This window comes from Alexandromys fortis, unplaced genomic scaffold (genome assembly GCF_014885135.2).
Source record: "Alexandromys fortis isolate MF-2015 unplaced genomic scaffold, M_Fortis_MF-2015_v1.1 scaffold_22, whole genome shotgun sequence".
NCBI classification, from domain to species: Eukaryota; Metazoa; Chordata; class Mammalia; order Rodentia; family Cricetidae; genus Alexandromys; species Alexandromys fortis.
Genome location: NW_026067900.1, coordinates 8,603,392 through 8,615,476, shown reverse-complemented (window position 1 = coordinate 8,615,476; position 12,085 = coordinate 8,603,392). Strand labels below are relative to the sequence as shown.

At 42.7% G+C, this 12,085-nt stretch overlaps 1 protein-coding gene across 5 annotated transcripts in view; it reads right to left on the bottom strand.

The window, feature by feature from the left end:
• Positions 1-12,085, bottom strand: part of Atosa (atos homolog A) — a 69,314-nt gene that overhangs the window by 42,167 nt on the left and 15,062 nt on the right. For 3 of the 5 annotated variants that reach the window (XR_007589143.1, XM_050125075.1, XM_050125099.1), the window contains exon 1: positions 3,754-3,915. The exons of the other annotated variants lie outside the window; for them this stretch is intronic. Coding sequence is in view for 2 of the 3 variants with exons in the window: in XM_050125075.1 (XP_049981032.1) it covers positions 3,754-3,790 (37 nt within the window). In the remaining variant the exon portion in view is untranslated. Of the gene's footprint in view, positions 1-3,753; positions 3,916-12,085 lie in introns of those variants that run through there. 5 annotated transcript variants of the gene reach the window in all.

Below are 12,085 nucleotides of genomic sequence, written 5' to 3'. Positions count from 1 at the left end.
TGTCTCTTTACATAGCTTGACACAGCTCACAAAATTGAGAAATGTATATCTATAAATGTGAATCTTGGGACAAAGTCTTAAAAACTTCAACTTAAAATCTACATAATACCGAGAAAATTTAACACATTCACATTTGGGGATTTGCGTTGGCCTTCACTGAGTGTTTAACTGGGTCATTAACCTGGGTACTTCTGTACATTTTTTCATTGAGACCTCAACACACCCTGAAATCACTACACTGAAGAAGAGCCAGGGTCCGTGGTCCTCCGAGGCACAACTCAGATCCCAAGTCTCCACAGGAAAACAGGCCAAATCATTAGTATTATTGTTATCACTATTTGAGACACTGTCTCACTGTGTGTCCCAGGCTGGGGTTGAATTCACAATCCTCCTGCTTCGGCCAACAGAGGTTCCAGGCTTGGCCCACAATGCCCAGTTTCCAACCTCAATCTTAATGCCAAGTATACTTAACAATACAAGTTGGGGATGGGGCATGTATAACCAGCTGCCTCAGTTCCCTCTTGTACCACACAGGAAACTCTAGCAAATCTGAGGTCTGACTGGTTATTTTTTACATGCTATCTTGACTAGTTCCTGTACTTTGTAATTTTATTGTCCCAATGTGCACCATTATTTCCTCTGATGGCTCAGAATCTCTGAATAAGAACAAGAAGGTAATAATTCCAGCTTCCCTGCCAACAGTCCTCTGCTGCCAGTTTCGTAACAGTCTTGGCACAAAGGATTATATAACCAGACCCAATTAATATCACTAACAGGTAGATTTTCCCATCACCAGTCTTTGACTTTCCACAGTGACATCTGAAGGCTAAAATAAGACACACTCTGTTCTTACAAAAGCATCAAGTCTATATACCAGCACAATGATGTGTGAAATTGCCCAGCAACAGCCTGGGAGCTGCCATGCTGGAGGCTAGCCCTTGTTAGGGGAGGCTGAGGCAGGATGGTCACCTGAGCTCAAGAGTTCATCCAACTGGATATGAGACACTGTCTCAAAGAAAACAAATGGAAAAAGCAGAGAGAGGGGGGGGAAGAAGAGGGAATAAAATAGCTGACCAAAAGAAAGAAAAGTTATGATCCATCTGCCCCACCTAGCTGACTATGTAAACTAATCTTTCCTATACTCAGGCTACAGACAAGCAGGGAGTTTCTGCAGGGGAAAGCTCAAGGTTCTTTCATGCAGCATTTAGGGGGACACTTACAGGACAAGGAAGCAAACATCTATGGTGACACCTACAGTAGCAATGATTCCACAGGCCTAGACTGAAAAGCCACTGCTGCCAGACTGGTACTCATTCTGGTCCCAAAAGTTTAAACAACAGACCTTAGTTAGGAACCTCGCTGGAGAAGAGGCTCAGTGGCAGCACACTTACCTAGTTTGTCCACTTGGCCTAAGCCCCAGCACCACCTACAACATTCCTCCTTCCAATACAGGGCAGAATTTAGGACTAGGAAATGAGATGTATTTACAGAACACAGCTTACGGATTTCAAAACATACAGGCAAATTCTACATCACTGTACCTGATAAATAGAACTGCATTTGCTTCAATAAAGCAAAGTGCAAAGGCATATAGTCAATTTATAGATCTGATGCAGAAGGCAGGGGAATTTCTACCATCAATAAACCAGGAGTTAAACTAGATAGCACCGCTACTCTAACCACTGGTTTACAGCTGTCCGTCATCCCAAGATTCTGACAGCCAACAGGATTCCCAGTGCTCTTATACAGAAAACATCTTCAGATGCTCAGCAAGGACACAGAGGAAGGCTCTGCCAAGAATATCCCTGCTGGATACAGCAAAGCCTGTGTGACCAGTGAGTGTGCTCAGCTCTATCTGCAGCTCTGTGTTCTCCCATCCTTCACAGCATATGAAAACAGCCTGCACCTAGATTCAATTAGTTCTTCTGAAGTAAACCAAAGGGAACTGGAGAGCAAAACATTTTAAGTAAAGCTCTGGGTTGTGATTATGTAACTTAGACAATAAAATTAGCAGTTGATGAGAATGAGTTCAAAAAGAGAAGACAGCAGATTGACTCCACGTGGTCATTTTCTTCTTTTTTAAACACAGGGTCTGGCTCTGTAGCCCAGGCTGGCCTCTAATTTGTGATCCTCTTGCCTCAGCTTTTCAAGGGCTGGGATTACTGGAGTGTGCCACCAGACCCAGCAAGATTTAACCCTGACACAAATAAATGGACTGTTAAAAATAAATAACAAAGGACACAAAAGCACGAGCATATTTTAAGTTGTTTACAAAGGAAAGAAACATCTTTTCCTCACTTATCAAAAATGCTGACATTGGTTGCTATGACTTTCTAATTACAAGGACTTTTTGAAAAGAACAAAAAACAATCCTATTCCAAAGAATGTTTATAAAGATTAAAAAGTTCAGACACAAGTCTCAAAGTGAATTGAAAAGGAATGACTTACACAACCACATAAAAGAAAATGTGATGGTTGACAAGGTAGCTCAGAGACACAGTGCTTGCTTAGTATGGACAAGGCCTGAATCTGATCCCTGGTACCACAAAATAAGAGCAAAACCACAACCAAAGCCTGTACTAGTTATGGGTCAACAATGTTCATAAATAGGAAACAAGCTAATTGTTCTGTTTTACTTTAATTAGCTAAAGAATCATCAACTGTATCAATTATATAAATTCTGATTTATAGTATTTAATTAAAAAACTGAAGCCAGGGAGTGGTGGCACAGGCCTTTAATCTCAGCTCAGCTCTCAGGAGGCAGAGGCATAAGGATCTCTAAGTTCGAGGCCATTTTGGTCTACAGAGTGAGTTCCAAGGACAGCCAGGGCTACAGAGAAACCCTGTGTCACATGCACAAAAAAAAAAAGGGGAGGGGGGAGAAAAAGAAAATAAAGGACGGAAACAACCAAAACCCCTCATTATATAGGCCAGCATTTTCAGACCTCAAACAAACTGTACCTTATAACCTATTCAATTACTAAATCAGTGTTGTTTAATTAATAATTTTTTAATACTTGCAATTAGCTCACCAGGTGTAGAATTAAGTATTTAATTAAAGTTAGGAGACTAACTTTAGTCTTAAAATACTATTGTAAATAAACATTTGTAGGTTGGCTTCAAAATCTCTTGCTCTATTTTCTAGATAGACATTTAACTGATTTTGTGGTGAATCACATCATCGTATCCTATCTGAACTGCACAAAACTGGTCAAGAGCCCTAGAAATTAAAAGCCTGCTTAATTCTGGAGAGCATTTTTCATAAGTGCATATGGGCAGTATGGATCCCTTCCTGTCAAAAACCACTAAGCTAATCCCTGACAGTTTTGATCTCACTCAGAAATAATTAATTCAACTAAACCTACATAACAGATTTTCCAAACATTCCTTGGCAGCTTTTGTTTTAAAATGCATTCTGTGCGCGCAGCCAGGACTCTGGCTAACTGCGCTCCCTCTTCCATGTTCTCATTTCCATCATGTTTCCCCATTAAAGTGAGCACACTGTATGGATCTGGTTTCTTTTCTTCCCACTCATTGTTCAGATTAGCATTTTAATAATCATTCAGGCAATGCAGTTCAAAGAAAACAGGCTATCCGCAGCAAAGAACAATTCCCTATGTCCCATGACTCTCAAAGTCCAATCATATCCCTGGACCTGTTTATTAAAAATCCACATAAAGCATTCGTACAATCAACAACCACCCCAAACTGGACGCTTGACAACACAGCCACTGAAAACACCTCATTACACACCTTGTCTTCGGAGCCCTTTGTTCCCACTGAAAACCATCCTGGAAGCCTCCAGCTGTCAGTTGCTACACTGTCAGCCACGGAGGGATCCAGCTGTCAGCAGTGGTGGAAAGCACGGGAGCGGAGCGGAGCGCAGCACTTCCCGGTGCAGGCTCCTCACAAAGGCAGAGTAGGGCGCACATAGCAACAGTGCACTCAGCTGATTGGATGCAGGCTGTGCTCAACCTCACTCCTGGGTCGGCTTGCTCGCTCACAGGGCTTCCTGTCTACTTGGCAGCACTGTCATGTTTTCTTTGCTCCTCTTAAGAACTCAGCTGTGTTTAGGCAACTTGAAAGGGAGGAACAGTGAACTGACAATGACCAGCACAGGGCCCTAACACGTGTACTTCTAATTGCTCTTAAAAGACCAGAAGTGTGTAAGATAAAATTGATCGTTACTGTTGTACATGAAACCAAGAACAAAGCAGGGAAGGGAGGGGAAACATTTATTACCTCCCACTTCAAGTAAATCGTGTTCTCACTCAAGTGAAACCCACAAACAACATGTAAAGACAGAAATAGTAACCACGTGAAGGCAGCATTGACCTTCAGTATCTGCCTACTACTATCAGCAAACTCCTAGAAAGACACCACCAGAGAGGCACTCAACTGGCAGGCAGGGTCTGTCTGTCTGACCTCACAAATCCCAGTGCCTTACGAGGTTAGCAGGTCGCAGAGTAAGAGTCAAAAGGGAAAAGTCACAGATGCTTACTGAGATCTTACAATGTAGGAATTCCAGCATAAGGTCTCGTTACATGAAGCAAGGCACATAATCTAAATTCATTTACCTTTATCTCAGAATTACCTGGACATGGGAAGGTATTGATATTTTTCAAATTTCATGTATACTAGCCCATATTGTCTCCATGAACATCAACAGCAAAAAAACACCTCCCCAGCTTGGATTTTAATTTTTTTTTAGTGGCATTGGTTATTGAACCTAGGGCCTTGTGCTCTCCAGGTCGCTAAGTCACACCCCAAGCCCCTGTAAGAACCTGGGAGACTCAACTCTAGTATTAAGGACAAATAGGAAGAATCACAAATGTTTCTATTTCAGAAATGCTTTTCTGAACATCTGTCTCATCAAGCAGGGCATAGAGCTCTGAATGCTAAAGCAGTGGAACCTTTATGAGTTCTTGGTGGCAGCTCTGAGAGATCTGTAGAGCAGCCACAGCAATCTGCTTGTTACTGGGAGCTTTGTTTACCTCAAGTGTCCTAGGTGGAGGGAGTACAGGACGATGGAAATACTGGCCACTAAGCACCGGGTGAGCACCACAGGGCTATTTTTACACGAGAGGCCACAAACAGCACGAGAGTTTCATAACAGCCCCAGAATCCACAGGATTACCACCCCAAGGAAGCGTCTAGATCCGGGGGGTTTGTAACACACAAGTAAACACACCCAGAGTTAACTCTAACCCTACTGCTGGCTGCTCCACCAGGCAGCAGGAGGCTCCCAACTGCCAGGAGGGACTGGGTAGGGGTATGCTGAGAACACAGAATGAGCCTGTGACTTGATGCAGGTAACTCAAGGAATGCTACCATAGAGAAGGCAGAGTTTTAAAGTCAGACCAAATGGTTCAAAACATGAATCTTCTATTGACTCACAGTAAGAGTGAGAAGTACTAAGTAAGTCATTAAAAACTTCCCTGGTTCAAGACTAGCCTCAGGACCCCTAAGTACTGGACCTAGTATACTGCTGCTGACGGGGTTTCCTCCGCCACACTGCATGCTCTTCAGATGGCAGTACCACATTGCATGTCACGACTGCTAACCCAGCACCATGCCAACTTAATCCCACATAATTTAATTTTATTCCCAAACTACTGAAGATGAATAGAACACAAATGAATAGAGGGTATTATTTCCACTGCTCAAATAAGAAAACTGGTTCGTGGAAGGGAATCACATTAAAAATCTGGTTTAATAAATTTGTATTCCAACTCAACTTTTTCCTATCTTTCAAAAAAGAGAAGACGACATAAAACACAGCTGAGCATGGTGGAACACAATTGCAACATTTGCATTCTAGAGGCTGAGGCAGGAGGATTACAATATCCAGGTCATCTCGGGTTATGTAGTGTAGACTCTGTCTTGGAAATAAACACAATACTAATAGTTCCTAGATAGAATGGGAACACTTCCTTTCATTTATGCTGTTGAGCTCTGCGGTTAACAGCTTATGCTGAGTGCTTACTGATACTAGAGTATGGCTCAACAGCATAAAGAAAGAATTTCCAGGCCAGGTGTAGTGCACACCTATAATCCCAGCACTTAGGTAGCAGAGGCAAGAAGAATCAGATTTTGAGACCAGTCTGGGCTACATAATGATACTCTGTTTCAAATACAAAAATACATATATACTAAGCAAGAAAAAAAGAACTCAGAAAATACATTAAAATTATTTAGTCACTCCGGGCGGTGGTGGTGGCGCACGCCTTTAATCTCAGCACTCGGGAGGCAGAGGCAGGTGGATCTCTGTTTTGAAGCCAGTCTGGTCTACAAGAGCTAGTTGCAGGACAGGCACCAAAGCTACAGAGAAACCTTGTCTCAAAAAACCAAATAAAAAATTATTTAGTCAGGATGTAATTATAAATTAATAACCTAAAGCATACCACATTGAAAAATAAAAACCAATCAGGAAAAGTTTGTTTAGTAGAATGCTCCCCCGTGCTGCTGGTTTCCAGTATTTTGAAAAGCACCCTCCATCTTTCTGAAAAAGTCTTGCTTTTCCCTGGGTTGCTGACCTTAGTAAACAAAGCGATGACAGATATGCTTGGCAGCACAGCCTCAGCTCTGCAGATCTCCATCTGTAGGCCAAAAGTCTAGACACAGATGCTACACAAGGGCTGGCTGCTGTCCTTAGTCTCTGCCCCACCACACACACACTTAGTACGCACTCTACATGGCCCAGTTCAGGAAGTTACTTCTGTTATCCTGATGCAAGGAAACTGGCAGGAAAGCTCATCTTTTATAATGGTTTTTTTTTTTTCATTTTTTGAACATGAGAATTTATTTACAATGAGAAATGACAACAGAATGTGACAAAGTCAAAAGCTGAGAAATATTACATGTATCACTATAATGGGTTTTAAAACAATATATTTATTCCAAATAGAAAATGGAAGAACTTCAAAAGTCAACTTTTTAGATTGTTTTAGATTATCTATGTTTCCTTGTAGCAGAAATAACTGCTAAGATACTTAAGGTACAAGCTTTGACACTTCCTGAACAAAAAGGGCCTTTCAAAAGTACCTGTCAAGCAATGTGGGTATGTTCAGTAACTACCATGGATACATACACACTGGGGAGCCACTACATAGGAGCCGCCACCCAACTTGCTACATATCCACCTCCTCTCACTCTCAGGCAGTTGTTAGTGAACACCTGAGAAAACTGACTTGCTACTGCCCAAGTAACAAGAACCAAGTGGACAAAACTAAGGTTCAAATGTAGTTCTTCCTGTAAGAGCTCAGACACAGCTGTCCTTCTCAGAAGCTATGTGTGAGGGGAAACAGACAGACACTGGGGACTGAACTGAGGGCCTTGAACATGCTGGACAAGTGCATTATCACAGAAATACATCTACAGCGTTTTTCCCTCTTTCTTTCTTTCTTCCTTTCTTTCTTTCTTTCTTTCTTTCTTTCTTTCTTTCTTTCTTTCTTTCTTTCTTTCTTTCTGTCCTTTTTTTTTCCCCTTCACTGAGTCTTGCTATGTAACCCTGGCTGACCTCAAACGCACTGTGTAGCCAAGGTGGCCTTGAGTTTATAGTGACCCTTTGGCCTCAGTCCTGCAAGTGCTGGGATAGCAGCTGCTCGCCACCATACCTACACTTTGCCAATTTTTTACTTATTTAAATTGAGACAGGGTCTCAAAACCTTGCTTGCCTTCCCTGACCCAGAATTCACTGTAGTGCACAGGCAGACCTTGAACTTGGGCTTCCCTGCATGATGAGCAGCTATGATTACAGGCCTGTGCCACCACACTGGACCAATGCTTCTTATATACATCCATCCATCTCCATCCATAAGGCAAATACAGACTCACACAAGAATAAGATTTAAACACGGAAAGTGTCTAAATTGAGAGAAAACATTAATGTTTTCTATCTTCTAGCTAGTATCTGCCACTACAGCCCACAACATGCGAAAGCTGCAATCAGGCTGGGACACACCTCAGTAGCAGAGTGCTCCTAGGAGGATAAATGCAAAACCAAAACAAACCATCTATCTGTAAAGCAACATTCGTTATGCAGGAAGCCTGGAAGCAGCAAGGCCATGAGGTGGACAACAAAAGGATCAAGCTGGAAAGCTTGTCAATTCATGACAGAGGTCACTCGCTCAGTCCAAGGGAAGTGAAGCAAGTGAAAATGGACAGTGACCTGGGAGCCACAGACCGAAGACTTAAACTTGGCTTCCAACCAGTTCTGTGAATGAAGTGCAGCTTTGAAATGCTCCAAGAGTACACGGGGAAGGCCAAATGAGACAAAGCTGTGAAGGCTGCCAGGTGCGCCAAGCAAGACTAGGCTCTAACTTCCCAGGGTGGACTTCCAAGACAAAAGCCCAGGTGGGAAGTGCAGGCACCTTCACATGAACTCTAACCTCACTGCAAAGATCACTCAGGGTGGAGGCTCTCTGTCCTAGCAAAAGCTCCCTGAGCTTATTTATTCATGAAGTGAGAATAAAGATTTCTCCAGTGCCACAAACCATCTAGCCCAGCACTTGGCCTTCAAGCAATTCAAAAATATAAGACTCTTCTTGGACAGGGAGACACAGCTCAGTAGCAGTCAGTGCTTGTACAATGCCCTCAGCTGGATTCCCAGAACCAGCTAAATATTTTAAGTTTCTTTACTTTTGGATACATGAGGTCCAGGCTATAACAAAGAAATTCAGAGCACTCCCAACATCTCCTCACATGTATACACAGAGAGAGATACAGAGATAGACAGACACACACACACACAGAGCAATACAGATAAATAATAAAGAGATGAAACTGATCTTCACTGCCAAAGGTCTCTATTCTTAATTTTGACATTTCTTGCCATTTAACACGATAATTAAGTTGCAAGAAAGATAACAAAATAGTTAAAATTTAACATGGTTAACGGTTATAGACACAGCTATGCCCTTTTGAAAATTAAAAACAGAGTATTATGCTGGTGGGATGGCCTAGGGATAAATGAAGATGTTAGCCACATTCATTTCCTCTCCCATGAATGCCAAACAAGAAGTCTGTATTTGCTGAGATGGTTTGGGTGGCAAAAGAGCACCCAGAATGCTTTGTTATTAACAGTCAAAAGCGTTTTTGATATAAATTATAAGACTCAAAGGAGCCTAATTGGATCCTCATCTGTGCAGAGGTCTGGGTTACGGTGACCTAGATGGGGGGCAGAAGCAGAGCCTTGTTTACAAGACCTACGATCCTGGAGGGAAGAAAATGTTCTAGCTGTCCTTTTGGCACCACTCATACTACATTGTTTAAAATGAGCTAGAACAGGGGTTATTTTAATCTAAGCTACTGGGCAAACACTTTGTCTAATAATATCTGCACACATTAGTCACATATAATAAGCATCAGAATCAGGTGTAAAAATTCATTTTAATACCCTATAGCACATGGCTAATTTCAGCATTATTACATAAAGTGTGTGTCGAGGTGCACATGGATCTCCCCTTATTTCCTCACAGATGCACTCTGGGTTTGCTAACACCCTGTTCTTGCAAAGCATGCTACTTTCAAGTCAGCTAGAACCAATACTTTTTATTCTTATAACTCGATGTTTTCCTGAAAGCTTTTCCCATGGTGCTAAAAGCCCATAATTACCTATTCTTCTGTTCCTGAAATAGTATTTTGAAGATTAAGAGGCTGACTAAAGAAACTAAAGCAGTTGGTGAGTGACAACTCCAACTTCTATGCCTGTCATTGATATATTTACTGTCACCTCTATTAACAGGGGCTGTTGTCAGTGACAGATTCTGTGTTATATTCTGGAGAAGTTTAGCAAAAAACAAGTAAGGTGAACAGTTACACAGACCTAGTCAACCTAGTGTGGTGACACACACTTGTAATCCCAGCACTAGAACACCCTGAGACAGGAAGATAGGGCAGGCAGTCTGAGGTCAGCCTGGGTTACACAAAAAGATTCTCTCAAAAAACAGGGATGGGAGCCGGGCGATGGTGGCACACGCCTTTAATCCCAGCACTAGGGAGGCAGAGGCAGGCGGATCTCTGTGAGTTCGGACTAGCCTGGTCTACAGAGCTACTTCCAGCTTCCAGGACAGGCTCCAAAGCCACAGAGAAACCTGTCTTGAAAAACCAAAAAACAGGGATGGGGACATCACTGAATAGTAAAGGACTTTCCTAACATGCACAAGGCTCTGGGTTCCACCCACAGCACAGCGCTGCACTAAATTTTAGTTAACTAATTAAACACAGAGAGGGAGAGAGAGAGAGAGAAAGAGAGAGCGAGCAGGTAGTAAAATTAAAGTGTTGAAAAACAACAAAGAAACCAAAATTGTCATTTAAAAAAGAAAAAAAAATATCTATTTTTCTTTTATTTATGTGTGTAGTGTTGATGCCCTCAGAGGCCCAATGAGGTGGCCAGATCCCCAGGAGCTGGAAATACAGGCGGCTATGAGGCTGGCATAGGAGCTGGGAATAAGAAACAGGTACTCTGCTATTAAGTCACTGAGACATCTCTCTAGCTCCATTTCTTTTTAATAAATAAGGAAAAGGAGAACATTAGCCACCGATGCATGCAGGAAAACTGACACATGACGTTGGCAGAAGGGAGAAGGTTATCTCAGGGCCGCAATGTCAACTACCACTGAAATTATTTCAATATACTCTATGAAGGTATGCTAATCTTTTCATTTTATTTTTTAAGGTACCATATGAAACCCAAGCACAACAACACATATCTGTAATCCTAGGACTTAGGAGGTAGAGCTAGAACTATCAGCAGTTTAAGGCCTGTGAGGGCCCACAGATCTAAGTCATGTGGCTTATGACAAAGGCCATCCTCAGCTCTGTAGGGAGTTCAAGGCCAACGTAGGCGATGTGAGATCCTTCCAAAACACACCAAGGCAAACCAAACTCTTTACGGCATCCTGCTTATTCTTGTCTACTCATCTCCAAGGTGCCGTTGTTGACTAAGCAAGAGATGGGCAAGAGACTGGTTTATAAACACTCTCTAAAGCCTATTCTGAGGCAGGAAGAAGAGACACAGTCAAGGGCTTGGATGCACCCTCTTCCCTTGGAGAATAAAAACTCAAGTGAGCAGTCAGGTTAAGGCACAAAAAAGTGTAGTCAGTACCTGGTCTTCCTTCAGTTCCAAGAGGAGGCCAGGCTCTTCCTAAATTTAGTGTCTTTGTATAAGACACCTTGCCCTGGAACATTCTGCCCCGACTCCCTGCACAGCTGACTCCCTCTTGTCCTCTGTTCTCTTTCTCGGAGGTCTTAATCACTTTCTCTCTGATCTCAGCCTCTCTTTTGACCTTTGTAGGTTTCTGTCAGAGCACCTGGAAGATGTGTTCAACCTATGTATTGAAGAAATGCTAGCATTCACAGCAATAAGCAGCACTGTAAATTGTTTAGAATCAAGTTGTAGACTCAATACTTTCCACAGCTCACCTCTGCTGACTGCTGCAACAGCCCTCTGCACAGGTCCTACAACAAACGCTGTGCAGCTAGGAAACCGGGGCCAGCTTTTACAGCTGGATAGGTGAATACTTTTCTCCAAGCCTTGTCTTCCCTACCACTTGCCTCTCTCCCTCTGTCCCTTCCTTCTTTTTTTCTTAGAACTCACTCTGTAGACCAGGCTGGCCTCGAACTTGCCTCTGCCTCCTGAGTGCCGGGATTAAGGCGTGTGCCACCACCGCCTGACCAAAGTCTAATTTTTTTAAAGATTTATTAATTATGTATATAGTGTTCTGCCTGCATGTATCCCTGCAGGCCAGAAAAGGGCACCAAATCCCATCACAGGTGATTGTGAGCCACCACGTGGGTGCTGAGAATTGAACTCAGGACCTCTGGAAGATCAGCCTGATGTGGGATTCCCCTCTGTATGCTGTGAATATGCTTTATTATCATTGTTTAGTAAAGAAGATACTTTGTCCTATGGCAGGGCAGAATATAGCAAGGTGGGAAATCCAAGCAGAGACAGAGGAGGAAAAAAGGTGGGGTCAGGCAGATGCCACGTAGCCGCCCAAGAAACAAGATGTGAGGTAACAAACCACAAACCTCATGGTAAAAAAATAAAATAATATAGCCGGGCAGTGGTGGCACACGCCTT